Source organism: Protopterus annectens, chromosome 17.part0 (assembly GCF_019279795.1).
Source record: "Protopterus annectens isolate FY-2018-M chromosome 17.part0, PAN1.0, whole genome shotgun sequence".
Classification (NCBI taxonomy): domain Eukaryota; kingdom Metazoa; phylum Chordata; order Ceratodontiformes; family Protopteridae; genus Protopterus; species Protopterus annectens.
In genome coordinates, this window is record NC_056751.1 from 612,933,608 (window position 1) to 612,958,187 (window position 24,580).

Here is a 24,580-nt window from a genome sequence, read left to right on the forward strand (position 1 = left end):
TGTTTCAATGCCAATTGCATAGAAACCACCTAGCATCCTGCTAGCTCTGAGACCAGGACAGTATTGTAATAATTTGTTGATGATACCATCGAGTCTATTAGTTTCAACATTGATGCCTTCAACTATGACTGCCCTTTAAACATTATCTCCCGGTTAAGGACTGATGCCTGACTTTGATTCCTGTTTTTTAAACACTGGTGCTGAAGTCCGAGTTTTAATCTTTCATACCTTTGAGGCAAAGAGCACTGACATTCATGGTAAGTTGGCTTTGAGACTTAATACAAGTACTTTGCCAATGTTAGCATCAGGAGATCTCTGTGCCAGATGTTTGGCATCAGACACTTCAGTGCTAATACCTGAATTAAGGCCTGTGGGTGCATCCCTTACTGCCTGATTCATTGCCATACCTCTTCACCTGCAGATATTGAAAATATGTGCAATGGCCCTTGAAAATATCACATAATATAATAATGCCAAATAACACATGACTCTTCTTGCTTCCAGAAAGAATGTGAAATACAACTCAGAAACACATTTAAAATCAGACTGACAAACATGATGGATATAAATAAGTACAGTATCAGAGGCAGTGAAAAATATGTTAACATTAATGAAATGTATTGTGAAATTATACCATACAAGGCCTTTTATTTTTGCTTCTGAAAATGGGAGATGCATAATGTGTGTCCTCTTTTTTTAAATTATCGGTACTGATTGTATGCTGGTCCTGTAATGTGGTTTTCTGTGTACTATATAACTTCAAAAATGATACGTGATAAGAGGGATTTAGAAAATTTTGTGAAGGGATAAATCAATGCTGAGAATAGGGACATATCTCTAAAATATGTAAATCATATGCAGGGGTAAATCAGACCTGAAACTAGGAATATTCCTCTGAAACAGGGACAGTTAAGAGGTCTGTAGACTACCAGTTTTGATCTGAGATGATGACTTGAGTCTGTGCCTCTCAACATGTAGTAATACTGGGACAGAAGACCTGAGGGCATCAATCAGAAATGCAAGAGAAAGGAAACAGAATCTTCCTCTGCAAGGCAAGAGATCTTCTAGAAGAAACACATAGAATCCTCATGGGACTCCCCTGAGCCAGAAACAGATCAAGAGGGAGAGACTAGTACTTCATTAGTGACAATCACAAATTTGGTAAGATTTTATAAACAATGCAGGAAAAGGGGAATGGCCAGCCCTCCTCATCTTCTAATGAAGTTTTACTGGAGGCGTTCTGGTATCGCCCCTGCACCTTATTGGGTGGTACCTCCTATGGACAAAATTGTGACTGCCATTTCACAGGAAGTGAGGAAGAAACCTGATTCATTCACACCCACATTTAAAAAGATGGACAAGAGGCTCAGAATCCCTAAAGAATGGAAATTCTGGATGCAGAAATCCATTGTGGACTTTATAGTCACTGTTAGAGCATTATGGAAGGCTGCAGCACTACAGAGACTTGTGATTCACCCTACAAAGGAGAATTCATGAAACATGGACCACTGTGGTAAGTGAGTCTATGTGTACTCCACTTCTTCATTAAAGGTGCTTGGGTACCAAGTATACATGCAGAGATTTCAGTGTGTGAGTCTGGATCAGACTTCCCAACAAGTGGAAAATGTGCCAACTGCAGAAATGAAGAATAAGTTCACCACTTGTGCATCCAGACACTCCACTAACAATAAAACAGTGTAAAGAGGGCAGTAGATGCCATGGCTGCTGTATGTCACCATGCCAGGCTTAAGTTGTTCTTACCAACTTTACATAGCACTCCAGGGTAACTTTACATAATTCCTCATTTAATCAAATCAACGTATTGACCACTAGTGAAGAAAGCTGGTGGAAATCAAGAGAGAGGGTAAAACTTTCAGAGCTTTTGGCAAAAGGTTTATCCCTTTGAGCCTTTTCAAGGCTGCACAACAGTTTGCATCAGATGTGGTTTATATGCGGTAAACAGCAACAAAACTAGTACCTTAAAAGATGGTGCCTTCTGCAGTGGTCATCAGCCCAGTGGTGGGAGCTCCAAAAGGACCCAGAGATTCCCCAGTCCCTAGTCTGGATTACAGCAGTAAGATCCCTGAGTTCTTGCTCAACTGCAATACAACAAAAGCAATTTGTGGCCATCTGTCCATTCATCTAAAAGTGTGAAAATCCATTGCATGTGACAGATTGATAAGGGATATAATTTTCAGAAGTTATATAATCTCCTCCCTCTCTCCATGCTGGTCACACATTCTTCTTCATTAGAAATTCTCCACCATCAAAATAGGGTGGTGTGACTCAAGGTCTCAAACATCCTCTTAGAAACAGTCATCCGGTTGGATCCACCAAATCAGTGCATCTCCAGATATTATTCCTCCTCTGTCTAAACATATATATACATATGCACACACACACACATGTACATGGGTCCACCACTACAGAATTTCGAAATTCCACAATCCCGACATTCTAAATACCGACACTCAGAACCTTGAGATTGTGGAATCTCAAAATTTAAAAAAAAAATAATAACAAACAAGAATAAATAAAAAAAATGTTCCCCCCTGCAACTTAAATATACTTACTCTGAGATCCTACCACAGTGAAGAGAATGGTAATGTTCCTGTTCTGCACTGTATGGCGCTCTCCATTTGCAAGTTTCAAGATTCCACAATCTCGAGGTTCTGAGTGTCGGTATTTAGAACGTCGGGAGTTCAATTCTGTCTTTTATTCTCAAGCTGAAGTACTCATTTGTTTTTTATATATATATATATATATATATATATATATATATATGTGTATATATATATATATATATATATATATATATCGGTCTACTTCTTTTGACCTAACTTTCATTTGCCTGACACTCATTTGCCTGAGACCAAATGACTGAAATTTCATTTGCCTGACACTTCATTTGCCCGACAAGTATTATTAGCAAGAAAATGGAATATGCCCCCTTCCCCACTGCAGTGCGACCCTGGAGTTAGAATATATAGTTAGTGGGGGTGTGGGGGCACAGCCCCCCACAATGGGAGGTGTGGGGGGCGAAGCCCCCCACTTACTTTTCTGTTACTAAGCAATATTACATCAAAAGTTAACAATGTCATATGAAATGAAGTGGGGGGGGGCTTCACCCCCCACACCCCCTGTTGTGGGGGGGTGTGCCCCCACACCCCCCCTAACTATATATACTGACTCCAGGGTCGCACTGCAGTGGGGAAGGGGGCATATTCCATTTTCTTGCTAATAATAGTTGTTGCTCAAATGAAGTGTCAGGCAAATGAAAGGTCAAAAGAAGTAGACCCATATATATATATATCTATATATATATATATATATATATATATATATATATATTTGTGCAACAAAACAACGGGGACCTCACATATGTTTTTGATTTGATTGACCTCAACCACATTGTACGAAAGTAAAACAAAACAAAAGATTTTGGTAATAGCTGTGTGGACAGTTCTTATCTTATTGTAAAGAGAAGATTGTCTGTGCTGTTTGGACCTTCGGGACATCTACCTCTGCCTATGGATCACTAAGTCAAGGAAGTTCCACTCTTACACCTAGGAGCTAGCCATTGCCAACACTGATGAAACACTCTCATATTTTCTCTCCCCAGGATCTTCACAAAATTCATGGTGGCCATTGCATGCAACAGAGGCTTCCCTTCTCCAGCATTCTCTGTCTTTGAAACTCAATAAAAACCTTTCCAGGTATCAGATGGGGACTGTTCTGATTATAACATTTGTAGGTTGATCACTGGACACCCAGCTATACAGGACCAGTTTACCCTGAGAAAGAGTTTTTCCCATTATTCACATTTTGTTCAAGATTTATCATTCTGAAGCAGTGTCAGCAGCTCTGTACTGGGACAGAAGACCTGAGAGAATTGATCAGAAATGTAAGAGGAAGGAGACAGAATGGTGTCTACAGTTTTTCTGATACCACTTACAATGTATTATATGCACATGGACTGTTTGGATGCAGTGGGGCCATTGTTCAGATCTGATGGCAGCTCATATTAAAATCACCAAAACATGTCAGAGACACCTGGTATGATAACTTCTGTATGTTAGCCTCTCTATGGACAGCCCCTTCAAATTCCCAATCACTGGATTACAGTAATTACATATGCCACAGCTGTAGGGTGGGGGGGGGGGCATTGCCATGGGTAGATAGCCCAAGGTGCCTAGTCCTATTAAAAGTCAATCCTGCACATCAACATTCTAGAAATTATGGTGGTCCTGTGTACCCTGAATGCCTTTCAAGATACCCTCCTACTGTGAATGACTACCATGTACTCTGATGAGAGGCAATAATGCTGTGGGAAAGTTCCTTATCATTAGATCACTTTTTAGTCACTGCTGACATGCCTGGAAAAAAGCCATCTCCTTAGTGGCGGGCTCAGCCAACACATGAGTGGTCTCTCAGCTGGAAGGCTATGAATATGCTATTCCAGCAATGGGAGAAGCCTTGTTGAGATTGTGTTGCCCTACCAACCAGTGCTAAATACAGCAACTTCTTTCTGCAATTCCCCTGGGGGAAGTGGCCTAGGGATGCTTGAACCCAGGAATGAACACCGGGTGTACTGTCTGTATTTTTGCATTATCCTACCATTATCAGGTTCTTATGAAAAGCATATATAAAATACCACCAAGAAGAAGCCACTGATACAAAAACTGGAATTTATTGAACACTTAGTGCATCGGCATGAATGCATTGCAAGAGATAAAGCCACTGTGGACAAGACCAAGGTACTCCTCACAGTCCTGTTTTAGCCTTTGTAAGATTGGTTCACCTTGCTCTGGCCTCCATGCTGGCAAATAATTTCAGGTTGAAGTCCTTCAAAACGTTGTTGATACACTCATCCAGCAAGCATCATCTTCACCTTCATGACCTCAGCTTAGCTGCTTGGTTTCTCCAGTTCCAGTGATGGTTAGGGCTGAAGCCTAACTTGATAGCATTGTCCTCTATCTGCTTAAAAGCTCAACATTATGAAAATGTACAAAAACAAATGAGTACTTCAGCTTGAGAATAAAAAACAGAATTGGACTCCTTTTGGCTCCATCTGCTGTTCAGTTATCTAATATAGATATTTGAACAGAGGCCTCAATTACTCTTCTGTAAAGAACATTGACATCTATTTCCATTTTCTCCAATATTTTGTAAATTCATTACTAGCTTCCATTAATGTTTGTGAGACAATTCTAAAAGGGGCCTTTATTAAGAGAACCTTGTTAAGAGAGTGTGTTACCCTATTGGAGCTGTATTTCTAACTGGAACAACTCACACTTTTTCACTTTGAACTAGTCCATTGGACGGATCTTAAATATCTAAGATGGAAATTGTTTTTAAATTAACAAGGAGGATTTCTGAACTTCAGTCTTTGTGTTTTAAACCACTATACCTGGTCTTTCACACAGACAGATGCCTGCTTTATGCAAAGATTAATTATAGAACCCAGTCATCACCAGTCTGTAAACCTGTCAATATGTTTTCTAAAATATTCCAATAACAGGTTCATAGGTTCATAGGATCATACTAGGCTAGCTGCCCTAGGGCATTTATAAGCCTAGCCAGAGTGTGTTTGGCTTTCGCCACCCATTTTAAATTAATTTTGCTATGCCCTTTTTCGAGGTTAGTATACTATGCCTCTGTCTAACAGTGACACAGAAGTGATACCCGGGGTTAACCTATGATCCCCCATCCACTCATCAAGATTCCTCTTGAAGAGAGTCAATGAGGGACTCTGCCTAACCTGGACTGGGATTTTATTCCAGAGTGAAGGGAGCCTCTGGGTTATGAATCTGCCCCTCCAGCATGTCCTATTTATTTCAGCGCTGAGGTTCAAGTCTCTCGAGCGTGTAGCTCGATGGTATTTGGATTTTCTGAGGTGCAGCATGTCCATTAATTCCGAGTTGGACATGGCTTTATACGTCAGGCACAGATTGCCTCTGAGCAGGTGGTATGCCACTGAGTAGAGCTGGAGTTTCTTTAACCGGGCAGCATATGGCATCTGTTTGAGCCCTTTGATCCTCTTGATGAGGTACTTTGGGGTCTTTCCAGTTGCTGCAGGTGTCTGGTAACGTACATCCCAAAAGGGGCATTGTACTAAATTATGGGCCTGATGAGGGATGAGTAAAGAGGCACGATGACCTCCCCTGATCTAGATGTGAATCCCTTCATGATTAGGTGGGCTATATAAAATGTTTTTCTAACCACTTTGGCCATGTGGTTGTCAAATGAGAGATTGCTATCAACTTGGGTCCCCAGGTCCCTAATTACTTCTTCCGTACTTAATGGATTACCACCTATGTGGTAATTTGTGGGCACTTTATTTTTGCCAAAGGGGATGACTATGCACTTTTTTGGTGTTTAGCTTGAGGCCATGGCTCTGGCACCAGTTGTCTGTTTCTATGAGGCCCTTTTGGAGGATGCTTGTGTCGGCTGGAGAGTCGATTATGGCACCCAGTTTGCAGTCATCTGCGAACTTGGTCAGCCACAGTCCTTCCATGTTGATCTGTACCTCTGAGAAATATATACCGAACAAAAGAGGTCCCAGGACTGTGCCTTGTGAGATGCCACTTGTAACTGGTTTGGAGTCTGACATGGCTCCAGCAATTCTAACCATGTGGGTTCTGTCCTTGAGCCAGTTTGCAACCCATCTAGTGACATAGGGGTTTATATTTAAGCTGGTGAGCTTATCTATAATGCTCGAGTGGGGTATTGTATCGAAGGCTTTTGTGAGGTCCAGGTAGGCTGTGTGGACCACCTTCCCCTCATCAATGGCCTTGATGACTGTTTCAAAGAAATCGACCAAGTTTATGAGGCAGGATATGCCCTTAACAAAGCCAAACTGGGTAGGATCCAGTGTCTGTAGAGCCCCAATATCTTTATTTATAAGGTCCATGATGATTCTTTCCATAACTTTGCAGACCAAGCTATGGAAAGGATACTAATGGACTGTATTGGTGTACATAACCAGCTTCATTTTTATCTAGATAGGACTAACCATCTCAGGAGACACCCACATATGTTCATATCCTGTACTACAAATAAAATGGACAAAACAGTGTCTAAAATTGACAAACACAAAAGAAAAAGTCCAGAATCCACTCCAAAGTAGTTTTATTAAAGTGCTTTTCATTTCCCAAATAGAAACTTCATCAGAATTTCAGTATTCTGATTGAAGTTTCTATTTGGGAAACAGAAGGTGCTTTAATAAAACTACTTTATTTAACCCTTTATAAACTACTTTACTTTAATCCTTGTTATTTTTATAAGTTTGTGTGGATTTTCAACAGTTCCAGCATCTAAAATTACTTTATCCATTGCAATCCACTAGGGGCGGTACCCCCATACCCCCAACTAATTATATATAACAACTGAGAGATTGCACTAAAATGGGGAAAGGGCATGTTCTGTTAAAGCTAAGTTACCAGTAAACTAGTAGTAAATGATACTACTTTTATGTTGTTCAACTATGGCCTTTCAATGACATCCCTGTTTATTAATAGTGCTGTTTGTTGACTAACATTTGAAGTACAGCCAATCCATTTAATATTTTTTTCAATGATCGAACATAGACCTTTTTTGGCACTTAGAAGTCCATTAATAATAGACCATATTATTGTGATGGGGAAACTGGAAAAAACATGTGGAGCTAACAGAATTTAATTTATGGTGGTAAGAATTTTACTTATGTAGCTGCATGAATTTCCTGTAATGCTTTTTATGTAGCCAGAATGGACAGGAAACTTCACCAAAGGTTTCTAATTGATGTATGTGGTATAAAAAAGAAAAGATAAATACAATACATTGTACAGCCATTCCACAGTATATACAAATCTTAGTAAATGTATATATTCTTTTTTGCTGTAGAGACAATGAATTACTACTTGATAGAATGGAATTTTTCTGGCAACTTGAGCTGTAAACTAACATTCCTCCCTGGCTTAAATTAATTTATTAGAATCATGACAAAAGTAAAGAATGGGAAATGAGATGAGTAAGGCCAATCTAACATCAAATGGGATAGGTTAACTGACGCATCAAAAGGGAAATTGGCTAAACTTAAAATGACCTGCAAAGGCAGCTAGCCTAGTACTTACCTATGAACCCAAGTATCTGTGTGAGACTGAAGTAATAATATTTTTCACTCAGTGTTTTGAATATTGTCTGATGTAATGGTTATCACAGCCTATGAAGCAAAAGGTCTGATGTTCAGTTCCTCACTTTAACTTAAATGTTAGTGTTATTTTATCTAATTTTGAGATGCATTTTTAGTGCATTAAACTATAGGAAGTGGATTGCTTGCAAGTGAGTGGTGATTGGTGTGAAGTAAACGTGATTTTGAACAAACTTATTTAAACTTGGTTGTACTTTAAAACATTTATTATTCTGATGAAGTCCATTGGAAGTGAAAGGACAGAAGTGCTGAATAATAAACCTGGCATGTTTGGAGGAAATTAATGGAGTAGACTGGTTATGTTATAGTGAAGAACTTGCAGTCAACAGGATATCATGGGAGCTGTGGTTTTGGTTTTAGGTGTATTTAACTAAAAACTCTAAGATCAGATTCTTGTTCTGGGGTGTGAGTAAATTAGGTAGTTGCTTCAAGGGTTAGTGTTTACTATTAGTGCATGGAATATGTGAAGCTGAATTATATTTTCATATTGTTAACTAGGACTGCCTCAGAGACTTAGGTTAGCATTTGATAGAGTTAATAAGAAGCACAGGATGCTCATCGAGTTGATGTTCCATGTAAGATACAAATAAATCCAAATACATACATTCTAAAATTAAATGTATCCGTATCTCTAGATATTTCATTATAATAAATATATTTATGTGTATGTCTAGATATATTTAAGTGTTTCACTCTAACATTCATAATCTCTTTACAGACAAAAAGAAAAAGAAAGAAAAAGTACACCCTCCACCACCTGTCCAAGACTTTGACAATGACAGGAGAAAGAAAAGTAAGTGAGGATTAAAATGACATTTCTCAAATAGTCAACAAAAGGGGCGCAGATGTTTTTATAAGTCACAAATGCAGACTGAAAAGTTTCAGCATGAGCATTCTTTGAACCCAACAATCTGACTTTACATTTTCTTCTTACTACACAAGTTTTAAAATATGTGGCAGGAGTATACCCAACCATGTGGCTGGAGTATACAACAAAGGCTGAAAGTATCATGTCTGGCAGGTGACAGTGCTCTATAATGATATGAGTATTCAGGATGTCACATTGCAGTGTCTGGATGCATTCTGACATTGCTCTCTGAGACACTGTCATTTTCAGAAGCAAGGGCACAGGGGTTCAGAATATTGATGCTTTAGCTTTTGTTTCAGGAAATGAAGTATTGAATATGTATGCTAGTTCCAACAAAGATAGTAAAGTATGTTTTCATAAGTCACACATGAGCAGCAGGGAATGTTAGCACTAACATTGCATACATCCCAAAATTTGCTGTTTCATTAGGTCAGTATCATACGTCTCTGAATGTTGTACCAGTACTGCACATGTACACAGACTTAGTCTTGTAATATTTTTACAGCAGGAATGCAGATTCATGCTCAAATATCAGTGACCTAAAACTTAACTTACACATACCAGACTAACATATACCAGTGATCTCAAAGTTGATATATATAAGTTTGGGGGTATAGGGGGATTTGTGCCCTGCAAAAAAAAAACAACTTTAACGGAGAAGAGCGATATTAAAGATTTGCTCTTCTCCTGAATGTTCAATGTTTTTTTTTTCTTTTGGTTTTTAGTTCACTGTTAATGGAAATACTGTCATTAATCCCTGGCAAGTGATTACCAATGAAGTAAAAATAAGGGCTCCCAAGTTGTTATACTGTTGTAAATAGTGTTATGTTACATTTCACTGTTTTTTAATACTCTTTAAGATTTTCTCAGGTTTTTTATGGTTTCTGTCCTTTGATTGAGTGTTTTTGGGGGTGTGTTCATGAATATGTTTTAAATGCTGTTCTCACTTCCTGTTTCATGGTCTAATGATGTCTTTTTTATAAGACAGAAAGTGCTAAACCATGTTGTTTGCAGTTTTTAGCTTTTACTTTGTTATTAAAGTTTCATGGTTGTCCAGCTGCTGGTGTTTGTTTTTTTTTTATGTTATTGCTGTTTATATCAATATAGGGTTACCTGCTTATTTGTGCATCATTCCAATACTATGATAAGTGGCATTGACATTTCTCATTGTAAGATGATTCTAAAAATTTGGTGCCACATATTAGTGATTTGAGGTTCCACGTTTTGAAAATATCAACTAGGTCCAACAAAAGGATGCATTAACAAGATTTTGTGTGATCAATAGTCATGCAAGAAACTTGTACTGAGTTTTATATGGTAATTACATTACCACAGAATTCTACAGTGACAGAAGACAGGCTGGTGTCTTCCCACCTGTCAGGACTCTGATAAAGGTAGTTCTTCTCAACATCTTCAAGGTCTCCATGAAAGAATAGCTCTTTCTTTGGACTTTTACATTTTACAGGGTGGGGGAAAACTGACTTGCAGGGACTCTCTCCTTTCTTGAAAAGAGATATAGGGGGATGGTGAGACTTCAAATTTGGAGTAGGGAGTGCTTCTACTTTACTATACTTTGCAGTGTGATTTATAAGCTAATAATGTCATGATAGATGCCTCTAATAATAAATATGGCAGTATGTGTAAGTCACATTTAGTAAACAGGATTTATACAACTCTCAAAAGACAGATCCTGCTGCTTTTTCTAACCTTCATCTAACCACCATTGCAGGCAGTTCCTGTTGTGTCTTTATCCTTTGATAATGATTCTAATCTGATAGACAAATATGAGAAAAAATATCCACATCTATTATGTAAAATGCTTATGGAGCATTTAATTACTTAGCTCAGAGAGCTTCTTAACAATTCTGTTTGATAAAAGATAATTTGCAGTCATTTCATAGTAATAATGCTATAGATGGAACAAATTAACTGGTTACTATAGTTGGCAAACATGGAGATCACTTGTTTTAATTTCTCCAACTATTTTTGGGTTTCTAATACAATGACAGGAACGGATCCTATTCCTAAGTCAAAGTATGGTTGAAGTTCATGAAATTAGTATTGTTTCAGTCTTTAATGTTAGCTAGAAGTGCTCTTTGCAGCACCCGCAATGAGCCCAGTAATGACTCCCTCTGCAATTTATACAGAGTTACATGTATCGGTAACATATCTAAGTACGATTGCTTTTACTACTATTGGAACTGTCCAGGTATCTTTCTTCCACATTGCCCTCTTTTCTGCCTGCAAATCTTGGTATTTTATGACTTTGTGTCTCTTTGTACATAAGACACTGTAGTCACTGGGTGCAGCAATTTCAATGATCAGTGCTACTTTTGTCTTGTTGTCATGGACTACTGTATCTGTTTTTCTGGCATCCATTTTTTGAACTGTTGGTAATAAGTGATCCCATGTGATATAAACTTCATCATTTTCTATAATGCTTTGTGGCTCATGTTTCCAGTGTTTTTCAGCTACTTCAGTATTATAATATTTGCACAATCCCCAATGGATTAGTCTTGCCACATTATTATGCCTTTCAGTATACAGTCTTCTGCCATTAGTATATCATGCCCAGCAACAAGATGTCTGACTGTTTCCAATTCTGTCTTAGAAAACCTATGTTTGTCTGTTTCTCCCACATGTTCAATGGACTTTTTAAACCAACGTGTACGTAAGCCACTTTCTTGTGTTGCCACTATTAACATTTCTTTTTTGGTTTAAATTCACCTCTCGTTAACCATTACTGTGTTCGATTCTGATCAACATGAGGATGTTCAAAGAGTTTTCTATACTTGCAACTATATTTATGCATTTTCAACATTTCATGCCTTTTCATCTGATCCTTCACCTTATATTCTTTCTTTTGTTTTGTTTTTTTTGGCACATTCAGTTACTGTCTAAAAAAGAAGTTAGGTACTGCATCTGGGCCTGGGATTTTCCATTTTGGAGCTTTTCTTAACATTGTTTCAATCTCTCTCATTGTTACTTCATCCCATTTCATATCCTGTACATTTGAACTTTTTATTCTTTCGTTTACTTCTATCCATTTAGCATCTTTGTTATGCTCCATAGGATTTTCATAGATATTTCTCTGAAATGCATCTATTTCTTCAGTTTTGGGGGTGGGGGGGTTAAGTTCTCTATAAAACTTTTTTGGGTCATCAATAAATTGCTTATTTTGTACTTTTCCTTTATATTTATCTGTATATCTTCTAATATTTTTAGTTTATTATTTGTAATGGTGCATGATAGATCCTGATCTGTTCTTATACTGCACATTGCTTTTATCACGTCTATCTTTCTGAGTATTTCTGTTGAAATGCTCCCATTTCTATACTCTTCTAATAGTGAAATTTCTTGTCTTAATTGCGTTATAGTTTTCTCTCTATTCAGTACTTCCATGATGGCATTTGATTTCTCCCCTTCCTTTCCCTTACTGCCCTGTATTTTTGTTGCAAGACTTTATCTGTTATTATTTTAGCTGCACAGTATATGTCCTGTTTACTTCTGTTATATTGCACGAATCTCTATGAATGGTCCTAATTACCATGTTCATTTGTTTTATCAAACTTCTAACTTTTGGGGTTTTATTGACTTTCTGTAGCATGTTTCTTTCATTGATCATAATATATCTGTCCATCTCTATTAAATTAAGCAAATCTTCTCTTAGATTATTTTTTTTTCTAAACTAAGGGCACATTCTTTGTTCTCCAACTCCTTAAAGACATTCTATAGAAAACTTCAGAGCATCTTCTTTGAACCTTTGTACTAGTTTGCTATGGAAGGCAACTGATCAGATGTTTCCTGCTCCACTGGTTTCTCCTTAAATGGGGGATCCATTGCTCTATCCTGCTGTGATGTTATCAGAGTTAGATTTTCTACTTCACAGGTAATCCAGTTTCTGTTTCTTTAACTTCTCCATTACTATTCCTCTTTTCTATGTTTCCTTTTTGTTCTCTTATTTTTTGTTTTGTAAAATGTTCCATATCTGGATGCCTTTGCCTATATTTCTCTCCACATATCTTTGGTGCTTCTCTTTTTTATTGATTACTTTTGCTTTCTCCTTTGTATGAATATTATACCATATTAAATATGTTTTTCTTCCCCACATCCATATTTCTTCTTCAGGTGTCTCCTGCTCCTGGTTTTTCTCCTTATTTGAAGGACTTGTTGTTCCATCATGCTGTGATATAACCTGTGCTAGACTTTCTACATTAAATCCTTCATTTTGCAGGTATTCTATAACTTTAACTACTATTTTTTTAACTTCTGTTTACTAATCTTCTTTTCTTCATTCTCTGTTTGTGATCGTTTTTTGTTGTTGTTGTTGTATTGTGAAATTTTTCATATCTGGATGCCTTTGACTGCATTAATTAATTTGGCTTCCTCCTTTGCATAAATATCGCACCATATCAGATCTCTCTTTCTTTCCCATGTCCAAATTTCTCTTTTATAAGTTTCAGAAATCTTTAGATTTTGTTCTGTATATTTTTACACTTCCTCAGTCACTTCTTTCTCCAAATGGCCCAAAGTGTCTTGATCTATATAATGTTTGTCATAAATCTGTTGTATTAATGAACACATTTTTTATTTAAAGCTTCTGATAGTATTCTTGTGCAAATATTTTTCTGGCCTCTAATTTTTCTCTTAATCTTTTTATATATCTTCTGTCTGGAAATTCCGGGCTTCTTGCATAATAGCTGTGAAGACTGGATGAAGATAGGTGAAGGCTGCCAGCCTAGCCAGATAGAATTTTGGAGATCATTCTGTCATCTGTAAATATTAATGTAAACTACAGGCTTGTTGTCTTAAATGGTAAAAATACTGTTACATGTGGAACTGGAAAACATGTAACAACAGTGCACTCTACTGACCAAGTAAAGCATGTTGTGACCTGGAGCCAGTAAGTCTAGAGTGAGGCATCCTGCCTATTGTTTTAAGGCCAGAGTTAATGGCCAGAATTTGGTTGCATAAATTACCTTTATTGCTCTGGTTTCTTTCCAGAGGTGAAGAATATAAATGTAGTTCTGTTAGCCTGGAAACCCAGGGAAGTGTGAAGAATGATGTAATGTGAACCAGGAATGTGATTTTAAAAACAGAGAGAATGAATGAGCATTAAGCATTTTCGTCTTGACCATCCAACTCATCAGCACAGTCTTGCTCTATATGTGAGTTTATCTTAGACTTGTGTTTTCTCTTAGAGTATCTAGAAACTAGAAAGATTAGACTAAGTGTTTTCTGTGATGTCAGAACTGTACTACTGAATTATTTTAAGTATTTCTCTGTGATCTCTGAACTCTTGACTAGCACTGTGCAGTAAAAATAATTGTCTTGTGTTTTGACTATTTGTTATTAAATATTTTTAAAACCCTTCCAACTGTGGTTGTTTTGTAGAGATAATTTAAGCACTTTAGAGTACTTGCATGCCTTTGGTAAAATTGTACATTGCCACTCTAATAAATTTAGCCCTGGGCTATACTACTGATTGGATAATAATGCTGCACAGTAATATTGGACACCCTTTTAAGGGCCTTTGAGCAGCTGATAAATATTAGTGGGTGGTGGCAGCTATACTACCGTATAGTCTGGAAAAAGGGGCACAGCTGGAGAGCTAAGCTTCTGGCGTCATTCAAAGGGGATCCAGTATCTGTCTACCTGGGATGACATGATCGACAAACCACAATGCTTTGCCAGAGATGGTCTGCACCTGTCACCCCTGATTCAGGTTACTGGCTAAAGCTCTTGCCGCCTCTATAGTGCCTTTTTTAGGCAAGCTTCAAAGGACAAAACCACCACCGTAACAGACACAAGCATGCTACTCAATGCTATTAGTCTAAACCTCAAAATGCACTCTCTCAAGGCACTCCTAAAAATGGAGAACATTGATATCTGTGCAGTAACTGAGACCTGGTTTAAGGCTCCAGAGAGCACCCCTGCAGTAACAGGCTACAACTCTTACCACACTTTTCGGCCACCAAACCAAGACCAAAACGATAAAGGTGGAGGAGTGTCCATATTCACCAAGGATATTCACCGCTCCAGGCTAGTTGCCCAACACAATACATCTGAAATTCTCCAGGTGCAACTAACACTAGGTAAGACTGCAATCCATATTGTAGCTTGCTACAGATCGCCCACCATGCCCCAAGTTTCTCACTACACCTTTCTAAGCATACTGGAAAATATTAAGATACAACCAAACACCCTAATACTGGGTGATTTCAACTACCCTGCCATTAACTTGGAAAACTATTAGGTTACCAACACCTTTTCCCAACGGTTCTTGGAATTCATAAATTCCAACGTCTTGGATCAACTAACCCATTGTCCCACCAGGGGCTTCAGTATCCTAGACCTGGTAATTACCAACATGGGAGATAGATGTTCCACACCAGTGGTCACCCCCTCATTGGTCAGGTCTGACCATAAGCAAATCACTCTTGACATCCACATCCCACCCCACCCCTAGTAAGGAAACCTCCGTAAAAAAACTCTCCAAAGCCAATTTCATGCTGCTCAAGTCAGAAGTGACAAACTTCATGACACCCATGCAGATGGGAGCTGAAAGTTTGACTGCTGAATCCTACACTAAGGCCTGTATGAGCACATCCACTCATGCATGAATTGTGGCATCCCAAATAGAACCAAGACACTCTCCTCCAAAAAAAAGGAAGCCAATCTGGTGGTCCCCTGCCATAAACGAACTATACAACAGAAGGGAGAAACTGTTGCAGAAAAGAGGAAAATACCAGGATGCAAAAAACTCCCTTACCAGCCTCAGTAAGAAACTGAGATCCCTCATAAAATCCTCTAAAGCTAGTTACAAAAATACAATTGCCAAAGATTCCAAAGACAACCACAAGGCATTCCATAGTTATGTCAAGAATATAAATGGCAATGCTCAGATCTGCTCTGAGCTACAACAAAATGGCATTAAATATACTGATCCCAAGGATATTGCCACTATCCTGGCAGATCGATTTAGTGCCAAGTAATCCCCTAAAGGGCCCATCTCAATACCTAAAGATTGCCAAATTCCAGTAATCAAGGCCACACAGGTAGAAACTGCACTCTCCAAAGCTAAGAATACAGCATCCATGGGACCAGATGACATCTCGGGCTGTGTACTACATGAACTACAAAATGAACTGGCACCTCAACTAAGTGTCATGTTTAATTGTGTGTGTGTGTGTGTGTGTGTGTGTGTGTGTGTGTGTGTGTGTGTGTGTGTGTGTGTGTGTGTATTTGTGTGTGTGTGTGTATTTGTGTGTGTGTTTGTTTGTGTGTGTGTATGTGTCAGCTACTTGGGCAGGGACACGAAGCACTGTTTGGAAAGAGAGGATGCTGGAGGCTTTAGCTTGCCCACTAGGCTGAGATCTGGACCCAATAGCTGTGCCAGTGGGAGTCTTAATGGGGACCTGGAGAGCAAGAGAGCGACCAGCCCCGGATTGACTGTGATCTCTGTGTGCTCTTAAAGGAAATTGCACTTTACTGTGTGCATTTGTTATCATTTCCTCCTATCTGAGACACCCCTCACTGGTGTTAGTGGTGAGGATTGAGGCTCCTTGATTGCTGGGCCAGGACACGGGCGTCACAATACTAACAACACATAATTTCTTTCCTATCCTCAGTAGTCCACTCTGTCATCTTTATGGCTGTTTTTTGGCTTATCAGTTTTTGTGATTTTTGTGGACTACCACTTTTTTCTACAACATGGGTGCCATCCTCCACCTTTACCTGGCCTAGCCCCTTTGCAGGAATGTTTCTGTATCTTAAGGCATCTATACTGTTATTTTTTCCAGTTCTGGCACCAGTGTGCCTACCAGGATTGGGCACTTTTTTATCCTGAGACTTTTTCACCTCAGCTATCTTTTTTATTTTTAACCTACTTCTATTCATGATATATGCTATATAAAATACAATCTATTTATTTGTGTCATCTTGGTGAGATTTTGTGAAAAAAGGCTCCACCCCATGAAGGTACTCACCAAGACTTGAGAGTAAATTCACTTCCAGCAACTACTTTCCTTTGCTTACTGATTTTTTGTCTCTCCATTTGTACTTGTGATGCTATAGATACATGGAGAAAACTAACATGGCTTAGAAAACAATTAAACAATGAGGAAGCCAGACACAGACTACTTAAAGCATAGGAATAAAAAAAGATATTTGTTTTAACAAATTATAAATTACATTGTTGCAGTTTTGAAAATGATAGACAAACTTAAACCTGTAAAACTTTAACCTGTAATATATATAAATATATAAAAAAAAAAAAATATATATATATATACTACCGCACACTCTCCCTACCTGCACCCTAACCCTAACTCACTTACACACCCCGAACCCCAAGCTCCGACACTACCGCACACTCTCCCTACCTGCACCCTAACCCTAACTCACTTACACACCCCGAACCCCAAGCTCCGACACTACCGCAAACTCTCCCTACCTGCACCCTAACCCTAACTCACTTACACACCCCGAACCCCAAGCTCCGACACTACCGCACACTCTCCCTACCTGCACCCTAACCCTAACTCACTTACACACCCCGAACCCCAAGCTCCGACACTACCAGACACTCACCTATCACACACCCTAACCCTACATCCCTGAGTAGTGCACACTTAGCTGTCGGCTCCCTACTCCTAAATCCTCACTATCGATACTTACCAGGTCGTCGCTTACACATTCCCTTGTCGGTCTTCCGTCTGTCGGATTCGAAGTGTCGGTCAACTGCGTTGTCGGTCGTTTCGTGTCGGTGATTTCACTGTCGGCGAATCGGCGTTTCGGTCATTAGAAGGAGACCCATATATATATATATATATATATATATATATATATATATATATATATATATGAGTTCCCTTCAGAATCTCAAAATTATAAAACTTCGAATTTCAAATGATGATCGAAGTTTTAGAACTTCAAAATTCTGAACAGAGATCTGCATGCAGCATAGAACGGGAGATTTCCCTTTTCCTTGCTGTAGTGTGACCTCAGAGTAGTGGGTGTGGGGGGTGCACAGGGGCTTACTCCCCTGCAGAAACATTAAAAAAGTTTTTTTTTTTTCTGTTGAATTTATTTCAGAATGTTGAGATTCCAAAACATTGATCATATGGTGTCGATCACATGAAATTCGATGTTTCGGAAATTCAAGATTCAGAAGTGAATCCATATATGTATCGTATACCTGTCAGTACCAAAAGAGTTATACTACAAATAAGGAACCATTTTATAGAAAAAATAACCTTCTTTTTTGCAGTTTTGTCAACAAAATCAGTATAAAGAAAGGCATTTTTCTGTTTGGTGAAAATCAGGTACAGACAAGTGGTTTTACAAATACTTTAACAAGATTATATAAGAAAATGTTGTCAGATTCCATGAACACATGCAGGCTATTATACAAATACTCCTTCACAAACATTATATAATGTACCACAAGCATTATACAATGTACCACAAGCATTATACTTGATTAAGATGTCTTCTCACTTCCACAAGGAGCATTCCCTCAGGCATCCTTGCCTCACCCAGTTGATGTGCAAGTGGTGAGCTTCCCTGTCTCAGCAAGGAAGGTAACACTTCCAATGAGCCTTCCAGTGTGTAGAACTCCTTCCTCCCACTTGGGAGACCAAACAAAATGCTTCCCTTCACTCATCCCTTTTGCTGCCTGGATCCTACAGTGGTAAGGCTGCTTGTTGAACCCTGGTCACCTGTGTGAGGAATCCATCCCCTGCGCTGCAGAGCCAGGCTGTGTGCTCATGTGTGTGTGTGTGTGTGTGTGTGTGTGTGTGTGTGTGTGTGTGTGTGTGTGTGTGTGCGTGTGTGCACGTGTGTGTGTATGTGTGTGCACGTGTGCACGTGTGCGCGTGTGTGAGTGTGTGTGAGTGTGAGTGTGTGTGTGTGTGTGTGTGTGTGTGTGTGTGTGTGTGTGTGTGTGTGTGTGTGTGTGTGTGTGCAGTGTGCAGTGAGTGTGTGAGTGTGTAGCAATTCATAGCCAGTAGTAACTTTCTGCCTTATACCTTCTGCTTACCAAGATGGGTACTAACTCCTTAAAGCCATGAATTTGATTAAGGAGGTAGTGATAATGATTAATAGAGTAAATGTGCAATGCCTTCTGATGGTTATGTGAGAAGTGGAAAAGGCTGCTGTGAAACCAAATCAAATTATGAAACACTGTGACAGCTCAGAGCCAGGGATGTGCACCGTACATTACCAATCATTCAACAGCAGAACCAGTTGTTGTTGTTGTGTCTTTTGGCTTTTCCCGGTTAGGGGTCGCCACAGTGGAACTCCGGTCTGCTAATGATTGGTAGTTGATTTTTACGTGCCGAGTTACCAGCCCTGACGCACAACCTTCAACGAAGGTACGCCCATTCACACATGTCTCCACACAGAAGACTAATGAGCTGAAACAATAGCTGCAGCTGCACCCTGTAGGTGCGCATGGCTACTGAGGTGGTGCCAGCCCACATTTAGTAAATGGAGGAAGCTACAAGATTCATGGGGTTGTGTTTAAAAAAGTTAAAACTTATATACAGTATGTACTGCTGTTTGCAGTAGTGAATCTGGAACCAAACAGAAAATCTGATAACTTTAGTAGATGACAGAATTAATTAACTTTGAGAAACATTGTATGAACTCTGTCAAGTGACTTAAGATTACTGACTTGTACATGCAGTCAAACGAGTTGCAAGTTTAAAGAGAATGCAAGAACAAAGTCCATGCTTACATATTATGTTCATACTGCAAAATTCAAGATACTTAACTGCCCTGTGAAAAACTGAAGAATATATTATGAACAAATTCAGAGCTTTTCAGTGGTCATCTGAGATAATTGCACAAGGTGGAATTTGTAACAGAAATATGCAGCAGTCTGTCCTTGGAAGCAAAGCAATGTCTTGTTCTGTAACTAGCACATATGAATAAATGTTAGTCTTTAAGGATAACAATGGAGCTAACTATTGTTAGTGTATATGTTGCAGTCATGACTATAAAAGTGAAACTTGAGATGTCACAAAAGTATGGTGTGAATCACAGAAGTAGACCACTAATGTCCATTTCTACATATACCTGCATAAAACAGCACTAGCGTATCAATCTGCCAGATGCATTGGGAAGCATGGCTAGGCATAAAAAGGCCTCCCAGGGGTCATTAGTTTAGTAATCACCTATGAAACTTTGAACAAGAAAGTTATCTATACTGCATTCCTGTTAGGCTAGCTGCTGTTTTTGTTGCAGATTACTCAGACCCTAATATTCTAAAGCAGGTTACATTTGGGTAAAGGCACTGTGCTGAGTCTGATTCTTTGTAAATGCTTGCTTACCTGGTGTGGCAGATAAATCATAGTAAGAGATGTTTGAGAAATTGGAGAAATGCCTTGTGACTCTGGAAATCTTGCCAACTGAAATGGGGATTACACAGTGTGCACAAGTATGTAGGTGTAACATAAACACACACACACACACACACACACACACACACACACACACACACACACACACACAAACACAAACACAAACACACACACACACACACATATACACATATTGTCTGTCTGTCAAAGACCCCTACCAAATCAATGACCACAATGCCATGATGGTGTTCCAGATGTTAAATTTTGCTGTCAAAACATGTTTAGATGTCATGAGGTTTCTACTCTCCTCCTGCTACTTTCTCTTGACATTATTAAGTCCTTATTAAGAGCTGCTGTGTGCTATCTACTGTGGTAAAGTAAGCATATTAGTCCATTAAGTTTACAATTAGTAGCAATTCAACCAATGCTACAAAATTAATTTACAACTCAAATATGTTGAAATAGTCCCCGGGATTCATGAAGCTCAGCGCAAGGCCGGAGTTAGGCTTCCACCGACCGTGTGGCGTGAAGATGGCGCAGTAGCGCCAAATGCATATTAATGAAGGCGTGCTGCCGCCACTGTCACCTGCATAGCAAAGGTGTGCGAGTGCATAGGGTGTGTCGAAGTGCCGCACGGTGGCGTGGAAATGTCAGCTGTCAACGTGCAATCTAAAATGCTTGCACATAACGATTTGCAAGCAATAGTAATCACATCTGTCAGTGTCCGTGGATACTGAAATGCATGTAAAGCATGCAAGACCGTTCCTGAGAACACAAAATGAAGAAGCAAACACAAATGCACGGTAGGGAATAATGGGTCCCTATCCCGCGAACAAATGACATTGAAAACCATGTGCCCGTAGTCCAACGCAGTGTAGATAGTTATACCAAGTGAAAGTGAAACGCATCATATGTTAGCGCGCCACCAATAGGTACATCCAGCCCAATGGTCAGGGTCACCAGCTGACCCATATTGTGAGGGAGGGTACACAGCTGGGCAGATGTGTCCATAACAAAAAACATGATAAATGTACATATCTAGTGACCGTATGACCGAATTATATCCCACAACGCATGTAATAGTCACATACAATAGGTATGTCCGTATTTCACATACCAAATGTGACAGGAAATTGAATAAGCATGTAAATGAAACAGAAGGAGCATATAAACTGCTACAACAATAAGGCAACAGGCTGAAAGGAACAGTATTATCCGTAGCATTGACTGTGGGTACGTGTTGTCCAGTACAATCGGATATGTGTCCGGAATATATCCCATCCTTTACATAGGAAAAGGTGGCATCCTACCAATGATTAGAACAGTCAGCCAAAATTCGCACATCTGCGGTCCAAGCCGAACATGTCAGGATGTGTCACAGTTGAACGGGTATTACCCGGGTATACCAACCATGTCATGAAAGTTAAGTATGGGCGTGTACCTATGTGCGTGAGGTATAGCATGTGGAAGGTCAAACATGGCAGGGTAGTCCACACACCCATACAGGTACCTGACATATGTAGGGTATGCAATGTGTTACCTTGACCGTGTCATGGGCCATCAACCATAGCAGTGATGGATGGAGTGTCAGGAATATGTGTGTGGGGGGATGGGTAATGGTATAATCCTCAAAAGCGACACTGTGTCGTATGCAGAATAGGTGAACCGGAGGTGTATGAGAGAGCAGCGGGTGAAGCAGAAAGAAACACAAAAACATGTATACACATCTGCAATACAACCAGACAGGCCATACTGTAGAATGCAATCCCACAAACATATGGATATTAAAATGTGAGATACAAATGTACAGAAATGTCACTGGCATATACCCACAGACTGGTCCTGATGGAACTGGCCATATCAAGTGCAACACACCTGGATGCATAACGGACTACCCAACATCCCCTCCACAGCACACAACCCGCCCCCATACCTGAACGTCCACCAAATCCAGCCATACTTGGCCTACTAGTTTGGTGCAGCCACATCTACACATAGTGACCACTACGCATATGTAGTAGGTAGTGTCACCCTAGGCAGTTTCAGGATTGCAAACTATGTATCCCTTGCATGTAAAAATCCCCAGCACATTTTCGTAATGCCAGAAGAATGGTCGGTATCAGTCTTGCTATTATCGGTCTTGTTAAATTTTTGGATATCCCTCATGGGATAAGTAACCTGTGTAAAAATTAGAATGGGTATGAAGACACGATGTCCAGTCCTGTAGACATCTGGACACAAGTTAGAATGTGCAGTAGTGGTGCACAAGACTGTCCAGCCCTAGATGGTCATGCAGAACCTACTACCCAGGATCAAACACCTGCCCGTGACGCACGTGTCCCGACATGAATAAGCGAGAGAATATATTGCACACATTCGCATAGTGGCACATGGTATAAGGGTGATGAAGGCACTGACGTAAACAGGATACCCCTGATCCACTGTGTGAGGGACAATTAATGTGTGTGTAGGTGTGACCTGACCAACAATGATACAATGCCAAATGTCCTGTGATTGTAGGAAATAACTATGTACCATACTGCATGTAACAGTTGCCTAAAGTGGTCATGTCAGGATAGAATAAACGTAATTCGTACAAGAAACAGGCCAACAAGAAAAGTGCTAAAGGTATAGGCTCACAGCTAGGAAACTAATGAATGTTCTAAACCTGCACTGACCATGGCTATGTGTTGGCCCAAATAATCTGGTGTCCCCAGTATGGTTACCATCTGTCCCACTTTGCGAGGGACAGTCCCTCTTTGGGCAGTTGTGTTCTGACAAAAAATATTAAAAATGGCAAATGTCCTGAGATTGTAGGACATAACTATGTCCCATATGTTATGTAATAGTTGCATAAAATAATTATTTCTGTATCTAAAATACCTAAATGTTACAAGAAACAGAATAACCAACTAAACCGCTACAAGAATAGGCTTTTATTTAGGCAAATAAGTAAAGTTCTATTCTTTGTACTGACCGTGAGTATGTGTCAGCGTGTAAAATCTGATGTGTGTTCTGAAAATGTCCCATCTTGGCCATTTGAAAAGGTGGCAACCCTGGTCCCCAGAATATATCCCAACCTGTACATATGACAATGTCAACACTACCAATGGTCAGAGCATTTGCACAATAACTGGCCAGCCTCTTGACCACTCACAAAGCCAGTGACCTTTGGAGGAAAGGTGTTGAATGAGAATGACTACTTACAGCAATGAAGAGTAATAGATGCATTTAACTGCAGAAAATTAGTAGTACTACGAATCTGTCAACACGTTCCAAGTTAATAGTACTAATATGGTACAAGTGTCCGTGATTATCCCTGAGTTGTCATAGCCTTGTACCTGTCACTGTAGAAATGAGTCCCCAAGTATCACATAGGTCCATACACATAAGTACACCAACCGTCACATCTGTTGACAGGACTAGTGCATACCTGTAGCGAATTTATAACTGATGTCCAGAATAATATTCATTGTATGTATAAATTAATGAAATAGTCAAATGTGAAGGGAAACATGTGGAAACCCCCCCCCCCACCCTGCATTATGTAGTAGAACCACTCCCCACCCTAAATTATGTAGCACCGACCTAATAATGTGGTCAGAGGTGCCCGAACACCTGCGTCTGTAAACACAGGTAAAATGTTAAAATCTGGCCTAACTCTGTCTATGTGCTACATCTGATATTTGAACAGCACCAGGGCAGTTCTAGTCACCAGTCGGTCAAGCCCAAACCCGGACCAGCACATGAACATCCTGACAATAAAACACGAGTATGTGCGAGGACTATAAGCGTACGAGTTCTGAATATCCTTGGAGTGAGTAGACATGCAGCACGGGTCCAGAGCAGTAGGAAACAGGGAATGTCCTAAGTGTAGTACTGTGGTTTTTCGCAGCAGGAGAATGGATACCTGCTGTGTAAGGGAAGCGGTGAGGCGTATGTCAGAGTAGCTATGAACCATGGGTATACATATAAATGAGCCAGAACAACAATAGTGTAGTGGTTAGAGCATCCGTCTAACGTAAAGGCATTCCTGGTTCAAATACGACTATAGCACATATTAATTGTGTAATGAATGCCTCCGTGCTGTAAAGCCAACATTTATACATGTAAAGGTGACCGCGTTCGCATGGGTCAGTTAACCGGATTCTATCA

The 24,580-nt window shown here is 39.6% G+C and overlaps 1 protein-coding gene across 1 annotated transcript in view; it reads left to right on the forward strand.

Annotated features, from left to right (window-relative positions):
• Window positions 1–24,580, forward strand: part of LOC122791474 (hemicentin-1-like) — an 810,132-nt gene that overhangs the window by 433,883 nt on the left and 351,669 nt on the right. Inside the window, exon 11 of the mRNA XM_044059217.1 lies at window positions 8,910–8,984. Within this exon, the coding sequence (XP_043915152.1) occupies window positions 8,910–8,984 (75 nt within the window). The remainder of the gene's footprint in view (window positions 1–8,909; window positions 8,985–24,580) is intronic.